This window comes from Alligator mississippiensis, chromosome 8 (assembly GCF_030867095.1).
Source record: "Alligator mississippiensis isolate rAllMis1 chromosome 8, rAllMis1, whole genome shotgun sequence".
NCBI lineage: Eukaryota > Metazoa > Chordata > Crocodylia > Alligatoridae > Alligator > Alligator mississippiensis.
Genome location: NC_081831.1, coordinates 36396702 through 36416491, shown reverse-complemented (window position 1 = coordinate 36416491; position 19790 = coordinate 36396702). Strand labels below are relative to the sequence as shown.

General features: G+C 44.8%; 1 protein-coding gene across 5 annotated transcripts; it reads left to right on the top strand.

Annotated features, from left to right (window-relative positions):
- Window positions 1–25: 25 nt before the first annotated feature.
- Window positions 26–19230, top strand: LOC102563818 (probable G-protein coupled receptor 34). 5 transcript variants are annotated; one of them, XM_019481903.2, is made up of 4 exons: window positions 26–136; window positions 7879–8282; window positions 11781–11975; window positions 17474–19230. In XM_019481903.2, the coding sequence occupies exon 4, from the start codon at window positions 17491–17493 to the stop codon at window positions 18538–18540; it is 1050 nt and encodes a 349-aa protein (XP_019337448.1). In that variant the 5' UTR covers window positions 26–136; window positions 7879–8282; window positions 11781–11975; window positions 17474–17490; the 3' UTR covers window positions 18541–19230. The 5 variants fall into 5 exon arrangements, with proteins under 5 accessions (XP_019337448.1, XP_059588623.1, XP_019337449.1 ...); XM_059732640.1 differs by having other exon boundaries at window positions 9813–11975; XM_019481904.2 differs by lacking the exon at window positions 7879–8282.
- Window positions 19231–19790: the final 560 nt, after the last annotated feature.

The following is a 19790-nucleotide window of genomic DNA, read 5'->3' as shown; positions in this document are numbered from 1 at the left end:
GGGCTCCGGGGGGTCAGGTTGCCATGGAGACGATCTCAGGGCCCGGCCCGGCGGGCGCGAGTGGCAGCGCGCCGAGATCCCGGGGGTGTCTCGCCCGCCCGCTTCCTGCCTCCTTTCTTTCTGGTCGTGTTGCCAGGTGCGCGGTAATGACCATATTTGTACGATCATTTCAACCCTTGTATGATGTAGAATCAATAACAGTCAAAGTATTCAAAATGTACCGTAATGTTTGAGGCAGTTCATTGATGCAACATATGCAAAACCCAAGTTATTCTCAGGGAGCCTTAACTGACTTTTGGGTTTGCTGTCAGCACTTCCTTGTGACTGCTTACCTTGAAATAAAATGCTTCAGCTCTGATGATGAAGTGCTTATGCACTGGCTAGTTATAGTGAGCAATATAAAGTAAACAAGAAGACTTATTTGCATATATATTTGCATATTTTTTTCAGTGTACTATAGTTTTTCAACAAATATGGTAATTTTGAGCTTCCAACATGATAATTCCATAGTTAAGACCTAGCAACACTGTTTCTAATTCGTGCTTCAGGAAGGGGCAGGGGGCGCTGCACGCCTGCGGGGCTGGGCTGGGCTGGGCTGGGAGCAAGCAGAAGTGGGCCCTGGTCCCTAGGTTTCTATTGTACAGGTGCTTCTCTTACACTGTGCCACTGCTCTGCAAGTTAATTTCCTCACTGGTTTTACATTTTCTTTCCACGGGCCCTGACGTGGTTTCGTTTTTCGTTTTAGAAATGCAAAGAGGAAAAACAAAACTGGCTCCACTGGGCTCACTGCATCTGGTTGTGTTTTTTTCCCTCAGATCAGTCATTCTGCTGCTTCTCGAGAGAGACCCCTGCGACCGCTGCTCTCATTAGACAGAGAATCAGTGCCATATGCCCTACCTGGGAGTTGCAAAGCCATCTCTTGGGAGCGATTGAGCCCATTGCTTCTTAGTGGAGCCCCAGCTGTCATGCGTGACAGCTACCAGTAAAATCATAGAGAAGTAGGGCTGGAAGAGACCTTCAGAAGTCATCTAGTTCAGCCCCCTGCCTGAGGCAGCATCATCCCTGTCCAAACCATCCTATATAGTCCATAAGTTAAACTCTTTGTAAGTCTACTGTCAGCTCCAACACAACACAAGACATAAGACCCTAACCAGCCATAAGTAAAGCAGGGGAGCCACAGCATCCAATGTCCTGCTTCTATGATGTGGACACTGGAGTCAGAAGCGGACTGGCCAAGTTCGCAGATGACACCAAACTTTGGGGCAAAGCATCCACACCAGAAGACAGGCGGATGATCCAGGCTGACCTGGACAAGTGGGCGGACGAGAATCTGATGGTGTTCAACGCCGATAAATGCAAGGTTCTCCACCTTGGGAAAAAAAACCTGCAGCATCCTTATAGGCTCGGCAGTGCTTTGTTGGCTAGCACTATGGAAGAAAGAGACTTGGGGGTCATCATTGACCACAAGATGAACATGAGCCTGCAATGCGATGCTGCGGCTAGTAAAGCGACCAAAACGCTGGCTTGCATCCATAGATGCTTCTCAAGCAAATCCCGGGACGTCATTCTCCCCCTGTACTCGGCCTTAGTGAGGCCGCAGCTGGAGTACTGCGTCCAGTTTTGGGCTCCACAATTCAAAAAGGATGTGGAGAAGCTTGAGAGAGTCCAGAGAAGAGCCACGTGCATGATCAGAGGTCAGGGAAGCAGACCCTACGATGACAGGCTGAGAGCCCTGGGGCTCTTTAGCCTGGAAAAGCGCAGGTTCAGGGGTGATCTGATGGCCACCTACAAGTTTATCAGGGGTGACCACCAGTATCTGGGGGAACGTTTGTTCACCAGAGCGCCCCAAGGGATGACGAGGTCGAATGGTCACAAACTACTACAAGATCGTTTCAGGCTGGACATAAGGAAGAATTTCTTTACTGTCCAAGCCCCCAAGGTCTGGAACAGCCTGCCACCGGAGGTCGTTCAAGCGCCTTCATTGAACACCTTCAAGAGCAAACTGGATGCTTATCTTGCTGGGATCCTATGACCCCAGCTGACTTCCTGCCCTTTGGGCGGGGGGCTGGACTCGATGATCTTCTGAGGTCCCTTCCAGCCCTAATGTCTATGAAATCTATGAAATAAAAGATTGTCAAAATAGTGACAAGAGATCCCAGGTAGAGGGCCATATTCCCTGCTATACAGAAAGACAAAACCCCCACATCTGTACCGATTTGACCATGGGGTAAAAATCTTTCCTTCCAAATACGGTAATTGGTCTAAGCGTGAGCAGTGATGCAAGACCCTCTATCCAGGAACCTCTAGCTTTGGTCCCAGCAGGAGCATTGGCTAACTTCAGTTGAAGCCCCCAGCCACGGCTGCAGCCAACACCCAGTGCTTCTGAGGGAGGCTTAAAAACACCCTGACAAGTAGCAGAAAGCAGGGATGGGGGTGACCAGCAAAGCTCAGAAGCGTGGGAAATACCCATAGTAGAACACAGCCATAGAATTATATCATCCCTGACCAGTGGCTGTCCAACTTCTGCTTGAACACTTCCCTAGACAGCCTATTCCACTGTCTCACTGTTCTAATAGTGAATAAATGTTCTTAATATCCAACTTAAACCTACTTTGCTGCAAATCCAAAGTATTGGTCTGCATCATCCTCTCTTCGGCAAGAGAGAAAAAGTGCTTTTCCTCTTCTTTATGGCAGCCATAAAGATGTTTGAAAACTGTTATCATGTCCTCTCTTAAGTATTTTCTCCACAAGCTGAACATGCCTAGCTCCTTCAGCCTTTCTTCCTATAACTTGCTTTCCAAGTTCTCGATCATTTTTGTCACCGGGCTCTGGACCCTCTAGCCTCTTCCAGACTTCCACCTCTTCTCATTTTAAAGAACCTCACACAAAATGCTCTTTTGCCATTTGAAGAGAAGACAGGAGGAAAAGAATAATTGTTTGGAGCCAGATAGTGAACCCCTAACACTGATCTCATTTCAGTGGAATGATTCCTATGAGTAAGTGTTCACTGATGTGAAAAGGGAGCCATGATTTCATCCCTCATGTTTACCTAGACATGGATCATGATGTCATCTTTTCTGCTTCTGTAGTATCAGCACAGCTGGTGGGAAGTCTGCCCTTACCCTAGCTTGCCCCTGATGCTGCAGTGACAGAGCAAACATTGTCACTGTCTACCACATGAAAGCTTCCTCTAAGAGACAGTGCTCAGCACAGCTGCTCAGCAAAAACTTGTTACTGTTCCCTGAGCAGTTTGGAGGGGGGGGGGGGTGTAGTACAGGGAAGAGTAGGTTTATGTGGAACTAGGTTAACTGGTGTCTGAAATTAATAATACCCTTAATAATGAAGGCCAGATATGTCACCTCTAGGTCTCTGGGGCTTCCTTAGGATGATGGAGGATTCAGACTATCTGTCAGCTCTACAAATCTATCTGTAAGATTTAATTAGCTAAGTAACAAAGGGGAAATTCTGTGAGTCAACTACATATGAAACACGTACAGGCAAAACTACACCCATTAGAGCAACATGATTTTCCAAGCCACACTGGGACTCCAGCAGGATACTTTGAACTTACTGGCTGCTTTTGTCCAAGACTTTCTTACCTCCCAGCCCTAGTTCGCACCCTTTTCAGGACACATGCTCTTCAGGGTAGGCAGCTTTCCTGTTAGCAGATTCAGCATCAGATTCTTCTTGGGCAATTTGGCTGTTACCAGGAATCTCACTTGTCAGTTCTATGGCACATGATCAAACAATATACCTATCAAAATCTTATCACTAAATCCTTGGCTTCATCATGTCCCAGTCACTCCCAATTACAAACTACTTTTCCACCATATGTGTGGCATTCGTTAATAGGCAAATATCACTATGATGTAACTTGACTTAAATGGCTTCTTGCAGCACTTTCCACTGGCCCATGTATGCTCTCCCAACAAGGTAGGAGGTGAAGAGTAATCTCTGCAGGAAATGCTGAATTGAGTTTTCATAAAAGTGGATCTGTTATTCTGTTGGGGTAACAGGTAGCACTCCTTCACAGTGTGCAAGGCAACCCAATTGGGTTTACAAAGGTTAACTCTACTGGGACACAGCAACAGGAAATTCCATGAGATTGTGCTACACAGCTGTTTATGCAAGAAGGTTTTTCACTTTGACTGGAGTGAGAATCATTTAAGGCAAATTCAGAGCCTGGGATTTCTCCTGGGTTAATGAGGCTGTCTGCAGTGGAAATAATAATTCTCTGCTGACATTTAACCAGCTTGCCGAAAGGACTTTGTTACAGTGAATGCAGCTTGTGCTGACATAACCCAAGAGGCAATGCTAAGGTCTACCCACAGACCAAAGCTATTCTTTTTACACGTGTGTTATGATGAGCAAGTGTGGTTTTCATCCTGACCATTACATGCAGTTGCTTGACCTAGTTTTGAAAGACTATGGTTAGAAATAGCTTATAACACCCAAACCACCAGAGAAGAGGAGGATGGGGGAAGGAAGGATATAATATTAAAGATCAGCAATCACATTTTCAAAGTGGCATCATTCTGGTCTTTAAATGTTTGCAGTCAAAATGGCGCAGAATTTTCAGGCTGCTGAGTTCAGCACATTGGATTCCCAGGTAGCCAGTGTTTGAGATGTTGTGAAATCTTGGGCATCCTCCATGCATCCAAACGGCTTGGAAATATACTTTAAAAAATATAGTACCATTATTTAAAAGCACCTCTCTGTGCTGAGGACCTACCTGAGGAAGGACATTTTGTGCTAAAAAGCTTATCTAACTTCTCTCACAAGTATACATACCAATGAAAGCTGTCATTACACTTGCACCTCACAAACCTTGCTTCCTCCATGGTCAGAACAGAAATCAGGCTAGCCTCCATGTGTAGATTAGTACCAGGATTCCTCTTGGAGTTTTGTGATCCTTCTGGGGCTCTGATATCATTTGACAATCGGGTTAGGGCTGATGTTTCCAGGAAATGAGTGTCTGAGTTTTCAGTGCAAGTGGTGGAAGCATCCGTGCAAGTTGTAATAGGCTGTGATGCTGATAGAATAACATGATCAAAGTATGGCACAGGACAAGTTCACTGCAGAGTGAGAAATCCAGTGAACCAGTCACATAGGCAAGATGTGACACCAGCAGCCTGAGCTACAGAGAGACATCTCAGACAAGTCTGGTAATGCATAACTACCCGTATATCTCAAAAAGAGAGTGGAGGATGTGGCAAAAGTGATCCTACATAAGAGGAGCAGGGTTGGCACTGGTGACATTGACAATAAGGCCTGGGGCAAGCACTAAGAGATCAAACACAACATACGGCTTGTGAATGTCCAGTGAATGTGCACTGGGTCTCTCTGCATCATTTTGAACACAATGAGCCTTGAAATCTAGTAGGCCTAACCTTCACTCCCATCAGCAGCCTCACACTGGCCACCTAGCAGAGATGCGACCCATTTGTCCTTTTCAGGGTCTTCAGAACACAGACAGCTCTGACTAAGTAGTGTTACTGGCATTTGCAATCTGTGTGAGATGATTAATGGCTGACATTTCAGAGCCAGTTTCAGCCCCCAACTTGTGCTTGCAGCCTTTGCAAACCTCATGTGTCTCACCAGCGCTCTGCAATGATGCATCATGTTAGCTTCTTATTAGAGACGCTCATTTTTTTTCTGAAATGGCATAGGGAGCCTGGCATGGATCTGGAAACAGGGAATCATCTGGCTGCTGCAGTAGAGATTCACTGGCTTAAAAGACAGCAATTTTGGTCTCCATGTTCTGTATGGAGGCAGCCTGGGCGGCAGGTGGGCCTGATAAATGCAGACAGTGAGCAGGCCTAAGGATACGAGAGCTGAGGTTCTGAACCAGTGTGAGGAGAGGATTTCCTCTTATTTGCCTAAATATACCTGAGGTTTGTTTCAGTAAGTGATACTTTGCAAATGTTTTGATTTGAAAGCAGATTGCAGAAGCTGAAGCAGCTTCCTCTGTCTGGGCAAGGAAATCTTGCCCTGTTGTTGGGGATTAGGTGTAGATGTCATCGAGGTAAGGTTGAAGGAGAGAGGTATTACAAGGACACACCAGCTGGAGGGCTAACAGTACAGGGAGAGAAGAAGGAATCTGGAAGTTCAGAGAATTTAACTATGTTTAGAGGGTAAACTTATTGTGCCAAGCAATAGTACCCCCAGACACTGCAGTGCTTACATAGGTAAGCTTCCCAAGCTGGAAAAGTGTAGAAGTGTCCACAGTGCAGCTGTCACTTAGACATGGTAATGAGCCTGCCCAAAGCACCACACTGTCATGGCTGTTGTGAGTGGCTGGGCTGGCAGGTATCCAACCCTGTGTGATCTGGCTTTGTCCATGGTTTTCTGAATGTAGTACTAACTGGTGAAAGCCATCTTGGCATCAGTTGGGAGGGTGGGCATGCTGTCCCAGGCTGTGACGCCCATCTTTGTCCAGACATTATGATAACAGACAAGGGGAACAAAAATATCCTGATGATCAATGTGACCATCCTAAGAAATGGTGGCAGTCTTTCATTGAAGCCTGGGAGTGAAAGCTGTCCAAGTAAAGTACAGGCCACTGGCTGATACTCTGAGGGAGAAGGGGTGTGACATGTCTGTGTAGGTGCTGATTGTTGGAGGGTGGGACCTGAGCAATGAGAGTGTCCTGTGAGTTTGCAGAGGGAGTAGAAGGAGAATAAGGAATCTGGAAATTCACAGACTTCCTGCTGCTATTCAAAACTGATGAGGTGCCTCATGGTAGTCAAACCATCCAATGGTCAAGGGACACCTATGTTGAGTGTATCATGGCCCATTGTCTTTGTGAAGTTTGTTAATGGCCTTGAACATTCTCCACCCCAGCAACTGCACACCACATACTAAAACCATTGTCTGAGAATGTCTTACTACCCTACAACTGTACCAATGCAGTTACCATATGTGGGGACTTGTTTCTCTTCTCTCTATAGCATCATGTTGCAACTTCTTAATTCACTTTGCCCTGGACTAATGTAGGCTACATGTCTAACAACTTTTTAGATTGTGTCAACATATGCCAACTATGTATGTACCCATGTAGCTATCATGTGCAGGAACCTGTATTCTCTTCAAACTCTACAAAACTATGTAAATATCTATGATTTGTAACATTCACTAATAAAGTTCTAAATCTATTAAGCTTAATGAAACAGCATGGTGAGTATAACTAGAAAGCCTTTCATTACTCCAACAATAGCTGGTTCAGGAAGCAGCCTGTATGGAACAGTGAAACATATCTAAGGCTGTTGCTGCCTAGTAAGGTATATTTAATGCAAACCTGCCCTTTTGGTTGACTCTAATGCCACAAACATTCCAAAGTGGGTTGAAAGGGTCAGGTGTTTTATATTCATCCACTTTGCATGAGGGTAAGTGACTATGCAAAATGCAAGAGGAAGATGAACAACACCCAGAGGCTCTATGCTAGCTCTGCCGTGCATTTATGGAATGCCTTGTTGCCTCTGTATCAGTTCCCTTATGTAGAAAAAAAGGGAGAACAGCCTCCCCCGAGCCTGATTGAGCTAGGAGGATAGATTAACACACAGGCCTGTGGGGCCTAATACCAGGGGCCCCTGCCAATTAGGGGCCTCCTGGGAACAAATCAGAAGGGAGGCTAACTGTGCATGCTGGGGACAAACTGCATGGTGAACAGTTCACCCTTTAACCAACCCAGCCACAGTCCTGAAGCCATGGAGTGGGAGCTGACACTGGGCATGCAATTGACCCATTTGGTCCAGAGAGAATCTTAGATGGGCGTTTGGTGGGGTGGGGAGCTGGGGGCAGCTGCTGGGGCTTGGTTTCCCAAGGCACCCGGGAGATATGAGGCAGCTCCCATAGCTGACATGGAGACTCTTATTGCAGGAACAATAAAGCCAGGAGGAGGGAAAGGCTGGGGGAGGCTGTGCGGTGCCCTGGCTGAGGTCCAGCCCCTCTCGGCATAGCTTTTGTTGAACCTTGGAGCTGGGCAGCGGCTGAATCCGGGGAGCAGGTGGACTAGAAGTCTTCAGCAAGAATGGAAGAGAGATGCTGGGCCAGTGCCTGCAGCCTACTCATTTCCTGCCCAGGACAACCCTGACCCTGGGGCTGCAGGAAGGTGCTGGGAGCAGCTGGGGATGCAGAGCCAAAGGCTGGCCCCCCATTCAGGGTCTGAGGCCCCTGGGGGCCTCAGACCAGAGCAGCCCTCAGGGTCCTCCTCTATACTCATAGCCCTCAAAGCTTGGACGCTTCTCTCAAAGCTCGGAAGAATCTGATCATCATTTAAAAAGGTAAGCCATACATTCTCATGAGATTTTATATGTTTGTATTTTCTCACTTTGGTTATGTAATTATGTAATGATAGCATTAAAACACAGATGTAATGGGTATATAAAAGAGAGAGATCTACAGTATATGAGGTTTAGCACATGTTTAATGTTTCAGGAATGATAAAAAAAACCATTGAGATGTATTGTGTCTGTCTACTGCTTTATTTTAATTGCAAGAATCACTAATGGTATTTTTAAACTCATACATGAGGCTATTGGTATAGCCTGTATTTTTCTTGTAGTAGTTTACTGTATAGAATTAAGACTATATACTGTGTGTTGTATGTATATGTAAATATGTTTACTATGTAGTCGTTTACAATGTAAAATGTGTATTTAAAAATAGTCAAACAAGAGTCTACATGACCACTAAACTAAAACATCATTCCTTTCATGATATTATGCATGTATGGCAATCCCATGCATCGAGTCATTTTCCTAAGGCAGTTGTTTTATTCAGTTTTGTGTGGCAAAATTGAGTAGTTAATTTTGACATTGTGTTTTATACTTTATTTATTAATGCACTGTGTAAACGTTTATTAGGTCTATTTATTAATGCTTTTTGATACATTCATGTTTACAATGGGGGCCTCCACTTTTCTGTTTGACCAGGGCCCCAATAAATCTTAATCTACCACTGCCATGATGGAGCAGGTGGTAGGGTTGGAAGGGACCTGAGCAGATCATCAAGTCCAACCCCCTGCCATGGCAGGAAAGAGTACTGGGGTCAAACGACCCCGCAAGGTGTTCATCCAGCCTCCTCTTAAAGACCCCCAGGGTAGGAGCCAGCACCACTTCTCTTGGAAGTTGGTTCCAGATCCTAGCTGCCCTGACAGTGAAGTAGCGCCTCCTGATATCTAGCCTGAATCTACCCTCTGCCAGCTTGTGACCGTTATTTCATGTCACTCCTGGTAGTGCTCGGGGGAACAGGGACTCCCCCAATGCCTGCTGGTCCCCTCTGACTAGTTTGTAAATGGCCACTAGATCCCGCCTCAGCCTTCTCTTGTGGAGGGTGAACAGGTTCAGGTCCCTTAGCCTCTCCTCGTAGGGCCTGCCTTGCTGCCCCCTGATCATGCAGGTGGCCCTCCTCTGGACCCTCTCCATGTTGTCCACATCCCTCCTGAAGTGCAGCACCCAGAACTGGACACAGTTCTCCAACAGTGGCCTGACCAGTGCCGCATAGAGGGGGAGGATCACCTCCTTGGACCTGCTCAAGATGCATCTGTGGATGCATGACAAGGTGTGGTTGGCCTTCCTGACCGCATCCCCACCCTGTCGGCCCATGTTCATTTTGGCATCAATAATGACTCCAAGATCCTTTTTTGTCTCTGCACTGACGAGAAGGGAGTTCCCCAGCCTGTAGCTATGCTGCTGGTTCTTCTTCCCCAGGTACAGTACCTTGCACTTGTCAGTGTTGAAACCCATCCTGTTCTCATCTGCCCACCCCTGTAACCTGTCTAGGTCTGATTGCAGCCTATTCCTCCCTTCTAGTGTGCCCACTTCCCTCCACATCTTAGTGTCGTCTGGGAATTTGAGTAGGGTGCTTTTTAGCCCCTCGTCCAAGTCGCTGATGAAGATGTTGAACAGCGTGGACCGAGGACCGAGCCCTGCAGAACCCCACTGCCCACATCCCTCCAGGTCAAATAAGACCCGTCCACCACCACTCTCTGGGTGCAGCCCTCCAGCCCGTTAGTGACCCATTTGACTGTGTAGGTGTTGACGCCACAGTCCCCTAGTTTTTTAATGAGAATTGTGAAAGGATGTTTAGTTTTCTTTACTTCTGCCTCTGCTTTCACCCTGCCCTTGCCTTCCTTGGTACAAGATTAGCATCTGCATAGGTGACTGGTGCTCATTTATGAACCAAATCTAGCCAAGTGGAAATTGTTCAAAGATACATTTTCTTTTTCATATTTTATTTCCTTTTGTGTTTGGGGATTTCCTAAGTTGCAGCAGCTGTGGAAACCAGTTGTTCTCTAACGTTCCCCCACGGGGACCGTATACCCTATACCTACTGTTTCTAGGACTCTCTCAGGTTGATTCAATGGGGAGAAACATTCTGTATAAATGCTTCCTTGATTCCTTCAGCACTCACTGAATGGAAGCCCTCTTTCTCCAAACAGGGACAAAGGAAGCTTACTTTGTTGGACAGGGCTCTGGACTAAAGAGAGAGCACACCAGTTTCCTCTCAAGAGAATTACTTTATTGAAAAGCTAAACATAAGTTTAATTGGCATTCAAATTCAGGCAATGGAAATGCAAAACATGCTCAAACCTGGGAGTATGGGTGAAGGTTGAACCCTGGGAACTCTGAGCTCTTGTTCAGTTTTTCCAGCAGTTCAGGTCCATGATTTCCCACTTCCCTCAGGTTTACAATCATCTATATACAGTCATTAATGACACACATCTGTCTACAATCTGATTGGGTATATGTTAATGAAAGGGGTTGATTATGAAGAACCCCCTTCTCAGCAAAGTGAAGAATTTATGAGAAATACGTAACAACTGTTTAACTAGGATGGTTTTAGAGGTTATCAGTTAGGTTTCTCCTCTTAACAATGACTGCTATTCCTTATGATATTGGGTTTCAGTTACTTTGTTAGTGTGACTACAGTCAAACACCTAAATCAGTACTCTGCTTTCCTGTATATATCAGCAAAAATACAGAATCTGGCCTGGAAAGCCTGTCTCTATAATGTTATCCAAAGTTTACTCCAACATTTAGATAACCGAGGATGTATAGAAGATGGAGGCACTTATGCCAAGGCCCCTAATGCAGTGGTTTTCAACCTTTTTTCATTTGTGGACCTCTAAAAAATGTCAAATGGAGGTGGGGACCCCTTTGAATTTTAAGTGTGGATATTCACATACTTTTGTCTGATCTTAATCATCTTTACATGGACCACAGGTTGAAAACCACTGCTCTAATGTATTCCTTACACTGACAATACGTCCCCTGGGATGCATCCTGTCATGCATTGGACTAAGTGCAATGTATTCCCCAAAGGCTGTTTTTAATGTGGCTGTTCCAAACCATTGGACCCCCACAGCATTACACACCACAGGAGTGCATGTACTGAAGCACCATAAAAGCTCTTGCCAGGGGCTGAGCTCTCTCAACTGTTTTTCATGACCCAAAACGTGTTTGGCAGCTACCAGGACTGGCCCTAAAACTCATATAGTAGCTGCTACATTCAAAAAGGTTGAACAAAATGAAGGGTTTGTTTTGGTCCCTAGGTAGAAATCAGTTGAGTTCCTTTTATCTGGGCCAATACTGCTGAACTTTATTTGATATCATTGGGACAGTTCCAGCAACAATCTGGCTCAACGCTATTCAGGTTTTTAATATTTTTTACTTCCCCTAAGTAATCACAATTCTGAGTTCCATATATATCACTCTCATCTCTTTCCTTCCATGACTCATCATCTCTGAGCTGAAGGCTGTTCATTGTGCCTGGTTTAGAGAGGAACTTCTATGAAGCCACTTCCCCTTACAAACACCTGAAGAAGGAGCCAACCATGTGTGACAGAGATGAGCAGACCAATGAAGACACTCGTGACTTTTGAGAAATGTTGTCATAAGACAAAGATTTAAAGGGGAGAAGGTCAGAGCAGGAATCTGTCACAGCAAGCAAGACTTCAGAGGAGAGCTGCTGAGGTATGTGATGCCAACCCTGCCTTGTCTCTCTCTGTCTTCTCTTCACAATACCTTGTGGTTAGAACTGCATCATTAAGGGTTTCATTCAAGGATCAGCTAGGTTCTTTGAAATGTATTAATAGTCACATAGGGGCTTTTCTGGTTTAATTTTGTGAGAGATTTTTTTGGTGTAGGTAGGGAGTAAAATGTACTGGGGTTAAATAAAACACCGAGAATGATTACTTGTGTTCTGTAATACATATATACAATTAGATGTAAGAAAACACACTCACATGTACTTATATAATTATTTTGGTTCTACACACACACACATTCTCTCATTCACAAAATGGCCATGATACAATAGCTTGTATACTCACACAATAGTCATAGTAGTATGTAGACCTACTCTTATTTAATGTCAAATATATATGCAAAACAACATGTGCACAGACATTATATGCACACATAATTATACTGGGTTGCAGTTACACACAGAATGACATGCACCTATATGCACACATTGTGACTCACAATGTCACAATTATACATATATACAATCACTCATACAGTGGTCACAGTTAAGTGTATACATACAACAGCATATACATTCTCACACACACATAATAGCCAGTGGTAAATACACATATCCACTCTCACTCACACAATGTGAGTTATATGCACACACAGTAATATATATAATCACTAGCTCAGAATGGTCATGATTACATGCATACATGACAGTATATTGGTTATAGACATATCTATGTACACAAACACATGGTCACAGTTTCTCATGTACATGGTTTTAGTTATATTCACAGATAAAATTTACATTTACATGTATATAGTGACAAGTATTTAAACAGTGACAGTTATTCATACAGATAACTAGTTCTACAGTGTACACATACACATCAGTGAAAGTTACACACACAGTTGCATATTTACAATTACACATTCTCACAGAACGATCAAATTTACATATACATACAATACATAGTATATATTCTTGCTTTCATATGCAGGGTGCCCCGGGCAGCACATTCGTTGGTGCATGGACACTACCAGATATACGCAAACTCACATGCACGAGATGCACATACACATTTACATTTTATGCAGAAGGCTCCATATACTCCATGACAATCTGGACCTAATTCTTTGCAGCACAGACCTTCTGTTTCTAAGTTGCCCAAATGTTGCAAACCAGAAATACTGTGGCCAGTTTAAGCGATTTAATAGATTGAGGTTTTAAATAATTTAACCATGAAGGAGGGAGCTGAGTCATTGCAATGGCCTTCGTGCTGTTCAGTAGTAACATGAACATATTTCAGCACAGTCCCCACATACTCTGTGGGCTGCAGATTCGGATGTTGATAGCAGATAACTACATTAAAGAAGCTGTAGAAACTGCAGTTAGAGTAGCCATGGAACTTCTGGAACATTAGAGTAGCTGTGAAACTTTCAACCCTATGAAAGTAGAGGTGTATGGGGGGGTGGGGGGTGGCACACTTGGCCTGCATTTGGAAGAAAAGTATTGTTCCCCATTGTGAGAAGGGGTTGGTAGTAAATCTCACCACACAGGAGGAACTCTTGCTGTTACACCTATATGGATATAGCTGTGTCAGCAATGACTCCTAATGGGGACTCAGAATAAACCAACAGAAGTTCTGGTGATGGTAGTTACACCATCGCCTTGACACAAGCTAAACTACTGAAAGCGTTTTTTGTTACCAAAGCTGTAACTCTGCAGAAAAGGACCTGGGGGTTGTAGTGGACAATAAGCTAGATATGAGCCAACAGTATGCCCTGCTTGCAAAGAAGGGTAATGGCATCAGTAGGAATGTTGCCAGTGGGACAAGGGACGTGACTATTTCCCTCTATTCAATGCTGGTGAGGCCACATCTGGAGTACTGTGTTCAGTTTTGAGCCTCAACTATAGAAAGGATGTGGACAAGTTGGAGATGGTCCAGCGGAGATCAACAAAAATGGTGAGGGGGCTGAGGGAACTAGGCTTATTTAGTTTAGAGAAGAGGAAACTGAGAGGGAATTTAATGGCAGCCTTCAACTACCTGAAAGGTGGTTCCAAAGAGGATGGAGCTACACTGTTCTCAATGGTGGCAGATGACAGAACAAGGAGCAATGGTCTCAAGTTGCAGCAAGGGAAGTTTAGGTTAGATATTAGGAAGAATTTTCTTACTAGGAAGGTAGTAAAACACTGGAACAGGTTACCCAGAGAGGTGGTGGAAGCTCTATCCTTGGAGTTTTTCAAAACCCAGCTAAACAAAGCTTTGGCTGGGGTGATGTAGTTGGGGTTGGTCCTGCTTTGAACAGGGGTTGGACTAGGTGACATCCTGAGGCGCCTTCCAGCCCTAATTTTCTATGATTATATTGGAGCATTGCTGATCCAGCTATACCAACTATGGAGGTGCATGCATTTTTTTCTGCACTTTTAGCTGCCACAGCTTTGCCAGCAAATTTTTGTAGTGTGGACCTGATCAATGAGTTGGCAGTGGGGGCTCATATTCTTTGCTCGGCGGCAAGCCTGCCCATTCCTCTTTCCCCAGCATTTGCTGCTCCATCTCGTAGTGACAGAAAGGCTTGTGATTCTGGAGCTTCTGATAAAATGCTTGATGGCAAAACAGTGAAAAATTTCAACAACAAGGAGTCTGTCAGCATTTGGTTTTTGACTCATTTCCCTGTTGAGATGAATGGGGCATTTTCTCACTTCTAAGAGATGGTGATTTATCAGACTAAGTTATGCTTTCCTGAGGTTGACACTTGTAACAAACCCCAGAGAGATTTGCAAAGGGTCTGTGCTCTCACACCTTGTTTAGACAGGGATCTGTGCAACCTTAGGGAGGAGGAGAGGAAACTGACCATGCATGCTAATGCCAGAAGGATCTCACTCTCTAAAGTGAGTGCACCTACTCTGTATGTAAGGTGCCTCTACCAAAGCATGGCCACATTGATGCTTTATCAGAACTATATGCAAACCTATGCTATATGAAGCGGATGCTTGTGCTAAGGAGCATGTATACTAGCGATGTAAGGGTACTTGTAAGAGGCAGAAAGATGAAGGCATGGATTGCAAACAGTAAGTTTGATACTTTACCATCTTTTCTAACATTTCCTTGGGGAGACGTGTCCCAAACACTGCTGCAAAGACATTGCAGGGAAAATTCCCCTGGGAAATCCATCTACATGCCAACAGCCTAAGAAGAGAGAGAGCGTAAAGAGGGGAAGAACTCAATGGGAGATGATATTTGAGATGAGGTGAGTCCTAGAGGGCAGAGTGATGCTGAAAGTCTACTCCTGATGGCTGGAGCTGCAGAGGAGAAGGCTCCGGTGGCAGTAGAAGCCTGTTTTTACAGCAATACTGGGAGAGGCTGTTGCAACCTGAAAGTGGGCAAGCATGGTATCTGTGTGAAGTGGACTTCAGGAAATCCATGGGGAGTTTTACCCTCAAAAGTTAGTTGCCCAGAGCAGTGGTTAAAGGGCTGAGCCTTAGGAAATGTACGTATGAGAGACTTTCTCCCACCCTTTTTCAGCCTTGTGTATTTGGACTGCAAGTTCTTTCTGACATGGGCTGTCCCTCATTGCATGTGTTTGTACTGCACCAGGATAATGGGGCCCTGACCTTATAAGTTTAGAGGCTACTTTCATACAAATAGTAAATGGTAAGGAGAATTCTGTGTTGAACTCAGATTCACCGAGAACGGAAAGCTGGGCTGTAGAGGGACGCCACTGCCCTCAGTCTTTGTAAGAGCACTGCTTGTTCTGCTTCTTTCCTTGTTAGTTGCTGTCAGAACCTTTTCATGGGTGTTTTTGGCCTATCTTACATGTAGGGCAGTGGTCACCAATCAGTGGATCTCAATCCACAGGTAGATCTCAGAGCCTCTTGCGCTAGAATGGGGAGCCTCTTGGAGTCGATCTGAGACTGAGGTGCGGGGCTGAGTGCCTGTGTGCATGCATTCATGTGCCCCAGCCCAGCAGGTCAGTCCATGGGGGAGGGAAGGGACGGGGGCTAGACCGAGGCCCCTTTGGTGAGGGACAGGGCTGCAGAGGCAGGAGCAGGGCTAAGTTGAGTGGGGCCCCGGCCGGATGGGACTTACCTGTTGGGGAGGTGTGCCCCCAAATAATTTTTCTCCCTTTGCCTTGATCTGACCCCCCCTTCCCTCTCCACAGATTTACCTGCTGGGTAAAGGAGGGAGGGGTGGCAGCGGCTCATGGTAGATCTTGGGTTGCTTTTAAATGCCAAAAGTGATCTCCTACTTAAAAAGGTCGGGAACCACTGATGTAGGGACAAATATACTGGAACAACCTTGCTGTGAAGAGGAGTCTTGTTAGTGGTGTCTCATTCATGTATCAGGCCTGGTGTGAAGTAGAGAAGAATAAAGAACAATAACAGACAATACCAAGGCAAGCAAGGCAGAGTTGTGCTTGGGTGTATCAGTCAAAGTCCTGTAGGACAGCTAGTGATCTGGCAGGCTTGATTACTGTCCATTCTTGGGCAGTTGGATGAGTTCTTGTCTCTATAAATAGGCTCTTGTGGTATGGTCTGAGTTCACAGGAACTGCACCCATAAGTCTCTGTGTTCAATCAGCTTGTGGTTTACCCTACTGTAAGTATCTCAAAGATGCTGCTCCTTTGCAGATTGCTGTACTTGAAAGCACAGCCTGTAGAGAGTTTCTGCTGAGTGCATCTTTCACTAAGAAAACAGGAACAAAAGAATGGCTGAAGCAGATCAGACCGATAGATTTACTAGTCAGGTGTCCTGCCTTGGTCAAAAAACTCTTTGTTCACCACAGCAAAGGGATGGGACTCTACATCCTAAGACAGGGCTGATTTCTGAGTCAGATGGTGCCATTTTCTTTTAGACACTTTGCTGTAATTGTAACCCACTGGTTAGTGCTTTAAATTCTCCTGTTGTTCTCAGTCCAGAGAGGAAAAGAGTCTTTACAATGCCTATGCTCAAAGCTCAGCTCCTCAGCTCAAGCTGTACAGGCTCATGTTTCTCACTCCGCAGGACTCTGGTTCAATCTCCATTAAACTGGCCAAGATGAAAGCCTTTATTTCACACTACAGCATGGTGCAACCAAGTGCCATGATGATGGGCACTTAATAAACATGTGGAACATCTATCTATGCATACACCTTGTAAGTGTGGTGTCTTGTAATTGTGGTTCTCAAACTGTCTTGGAACTCATACCTCTTGAAATGTGTTATACTGCTATGTCCTCCTCCTATGATTCTACGTTATGGATAATAAAAAACTTGCACTTTATTTCACTATGATCACACTGTAACCTCTCCAGCAACCTAGGAGAGATGGTATAGTTGTTGTTAATTTTTTTTACCTCTTTTTCCTCCATTTATCTCTCCCCTTTTCCTTCTTCTGCTTTCCCTTTCCTACCTTCCACACACCCTCTGAAAATTTACTGCATACCTTCTCAGATATACATGTCCCTGTTTAAGAAACTGTCTTCTAATCATATGGATTAATGTCTTTGCAGAACCTGAACTCCAAACAATGGACTCCAACTGCACTCTCTTTCCTACCACTGAACTCACTCAGGCACGGTCAAATGACTCCAGTTGTGAGATCAAGGATGGATTCCTTTCAGTGACTCTCCCTGTGATGTACTCCCTTATCTTCATCATCAGCTTGCTCAGCAACATACTGGCCCTTTGGGTGTTCTTGTATGGCACACAGAGGAAGACCTCGATCATGGTGTACATGAGGAACCTTGCAATGTCTGACCTTCTGCTTTCTCTCTGCCTGCCTTTCCGGGTAGTCTATCAAAACCAGAGTGGCCCTTTGATCCTTTGCAGCCTAGTTGGAGCTTTCTTTTACCTCAATATGTACGTCAGCATCATGTTCCTCAGCCTTATCAGCCTTGACCGCTACTTGAAGATCATTCGGCCCCTCCAGCAGTTCAGAATCCACACTGTGCCTTGCAGTACCACTGTCTCCAGGTTGGTTTGGCTGGTCTATGGCATCTTCATGATCCCTTTCTTTTTTGAGACTAGAAATAAAAGTCCCTGTGATCAGCAGTGCTTCCATTTCAGAAGCAAAAGTACAGTGGGGGCAACCCTCAACATGATAGCGGTGGCTACTTTCTTCATTCTTCTGCTGCTCTTCCTTTACTCCTATGGCAAAATATCAGTCAAGCTTCATGGTGTCTCAGGGAAAAGTCAGCAGCAGAGCAAGAAGACCAGTGTGAGAGCCATTGCAAAGACCTTCGTGGTCCTGGTCATCTTCAGTGTGTGCTTCACTCCCTACCATTTGGTCCGTGTCCCATACATCCTTGCCCAGGTGGAAGTCATCTCCAGCATGCAGTGGAAGCAGGCTCTCCACCTTGCCAATGAACTTGTCCTCTGCATCTCAGCTTTCAACAGCTGCCTTGACCCAGTGCTTTTCTTTTTCTTTTCCAGCAGCTTTAGGAAAGCTGTGCTGCGTACTGTTCAAGGCAAGCTGAAGAGAGTTCTCCTGAGGAACCAAGGGGGTTTGAGCTACAGTAGATCTGTCACAGAGATCTATGTCCCTCAGAGGGTCCTTGAGACCTTGGCTAAGACTTGAAGAGACAGTGATTAGAGAAGTCTCTGGTTTTCTGAGGGCTATCACTTATCAGATGAGACTCTCCAAAGACTTAACAGAAAAACAGAGAAAGAAACTGCAAATGTTTTACAGTTTCCTATTCCACAATCATCTGACTCTTTGAAAGGGCAAATGCAGAAACGATACTGAGTCTCTTTTTGGAAAGGAGAGCATTTTTTCAGTTCCCTTAAAAATGGGTTCATCTCATGAAGCTCAAGAGCACAAGGAATAAATGTATCACAGAAAGAGTACCTTGGCATGGGACTTGCCTCTCAGTCAAGGTCAAGGTCCAGAACTATGATGACCCAAGAAGAAAAAAAGGGATGATCTCCAGGACACAAGAAGGACATGCCATTGTATGTTGGGGGGAGGGTAGAATAGAGAGGTGTAGAGGTACTTGAATCCTGTGGAGATACCGCATATAACCCACTCTTTATACTGCTTCTGGAGATACCAGCAAAAGTTTGCATGCATGAGGTACTTTTTGGTTGGGTTGTGAAGGTCTGTGGCTGACTTAAGTGTCACTTGGGTAGTGAATGAATAATTCAAAATGTGAGGAGGATTGTTTGGGTTGTGTGCATGGAAAAAGTTGTATGCATGGGGGCTGGGAAAACTTGTAAATCAGGAAATAGTACAAACACCATAATCTGGAATAAACCATATAGAATCTTTTCTCTTGGCTTCCACTGCCTTTATTGTACCTAATTGATGTCTCTGTTCTGTAAAACCTCAATCATGTATTAAAGCAGGTAGTGATATTTTTTTTTTTTTTGTATTTACTACCTCTACTTTTAGGGCATTGACCCCAAACCTTTAACATTTGGCAAATTGGTCACCCAAGACCACAAAATGTATGTGCAGGATAATACTGGAAGTATTAAGGTCACAATAGGACTGTTATTCTAACAAGGGGCTCTGATATTGTAGTAAGCTGCAATACTCAAGGCTGTGGTTTAAGCTCATCAAACCCCAAGCCTGAATTAGAGACAGTGTTGTCACACCTCATTTCTTAAAGGCGACCTGCAAATGAAAAACAGACTAGATTTCTGCCCTTTCTTTGCTTCTTTATGAAGATTAAGAAGAACTAGACTCAAATCTTTTTACCTTTATACCCTTAACTGGAGGGTTCTGTAGTTACAGGTTCCAACCACATGCATGGCTTTTTTGGCATTTATGTACAATTTGTGATTCTGTTACCTGAGCAGCATGGATCACTACTGCATATCTCAGTA

Coding starts and splice junctions, on each gene's coding strand:
- LOC102563818 (XM_019481904.2), top strand. CDS start 17,491: ATGGACTCCAACTGCACTCTCTTTCCTACCACTGAACTCACTCAGGCA.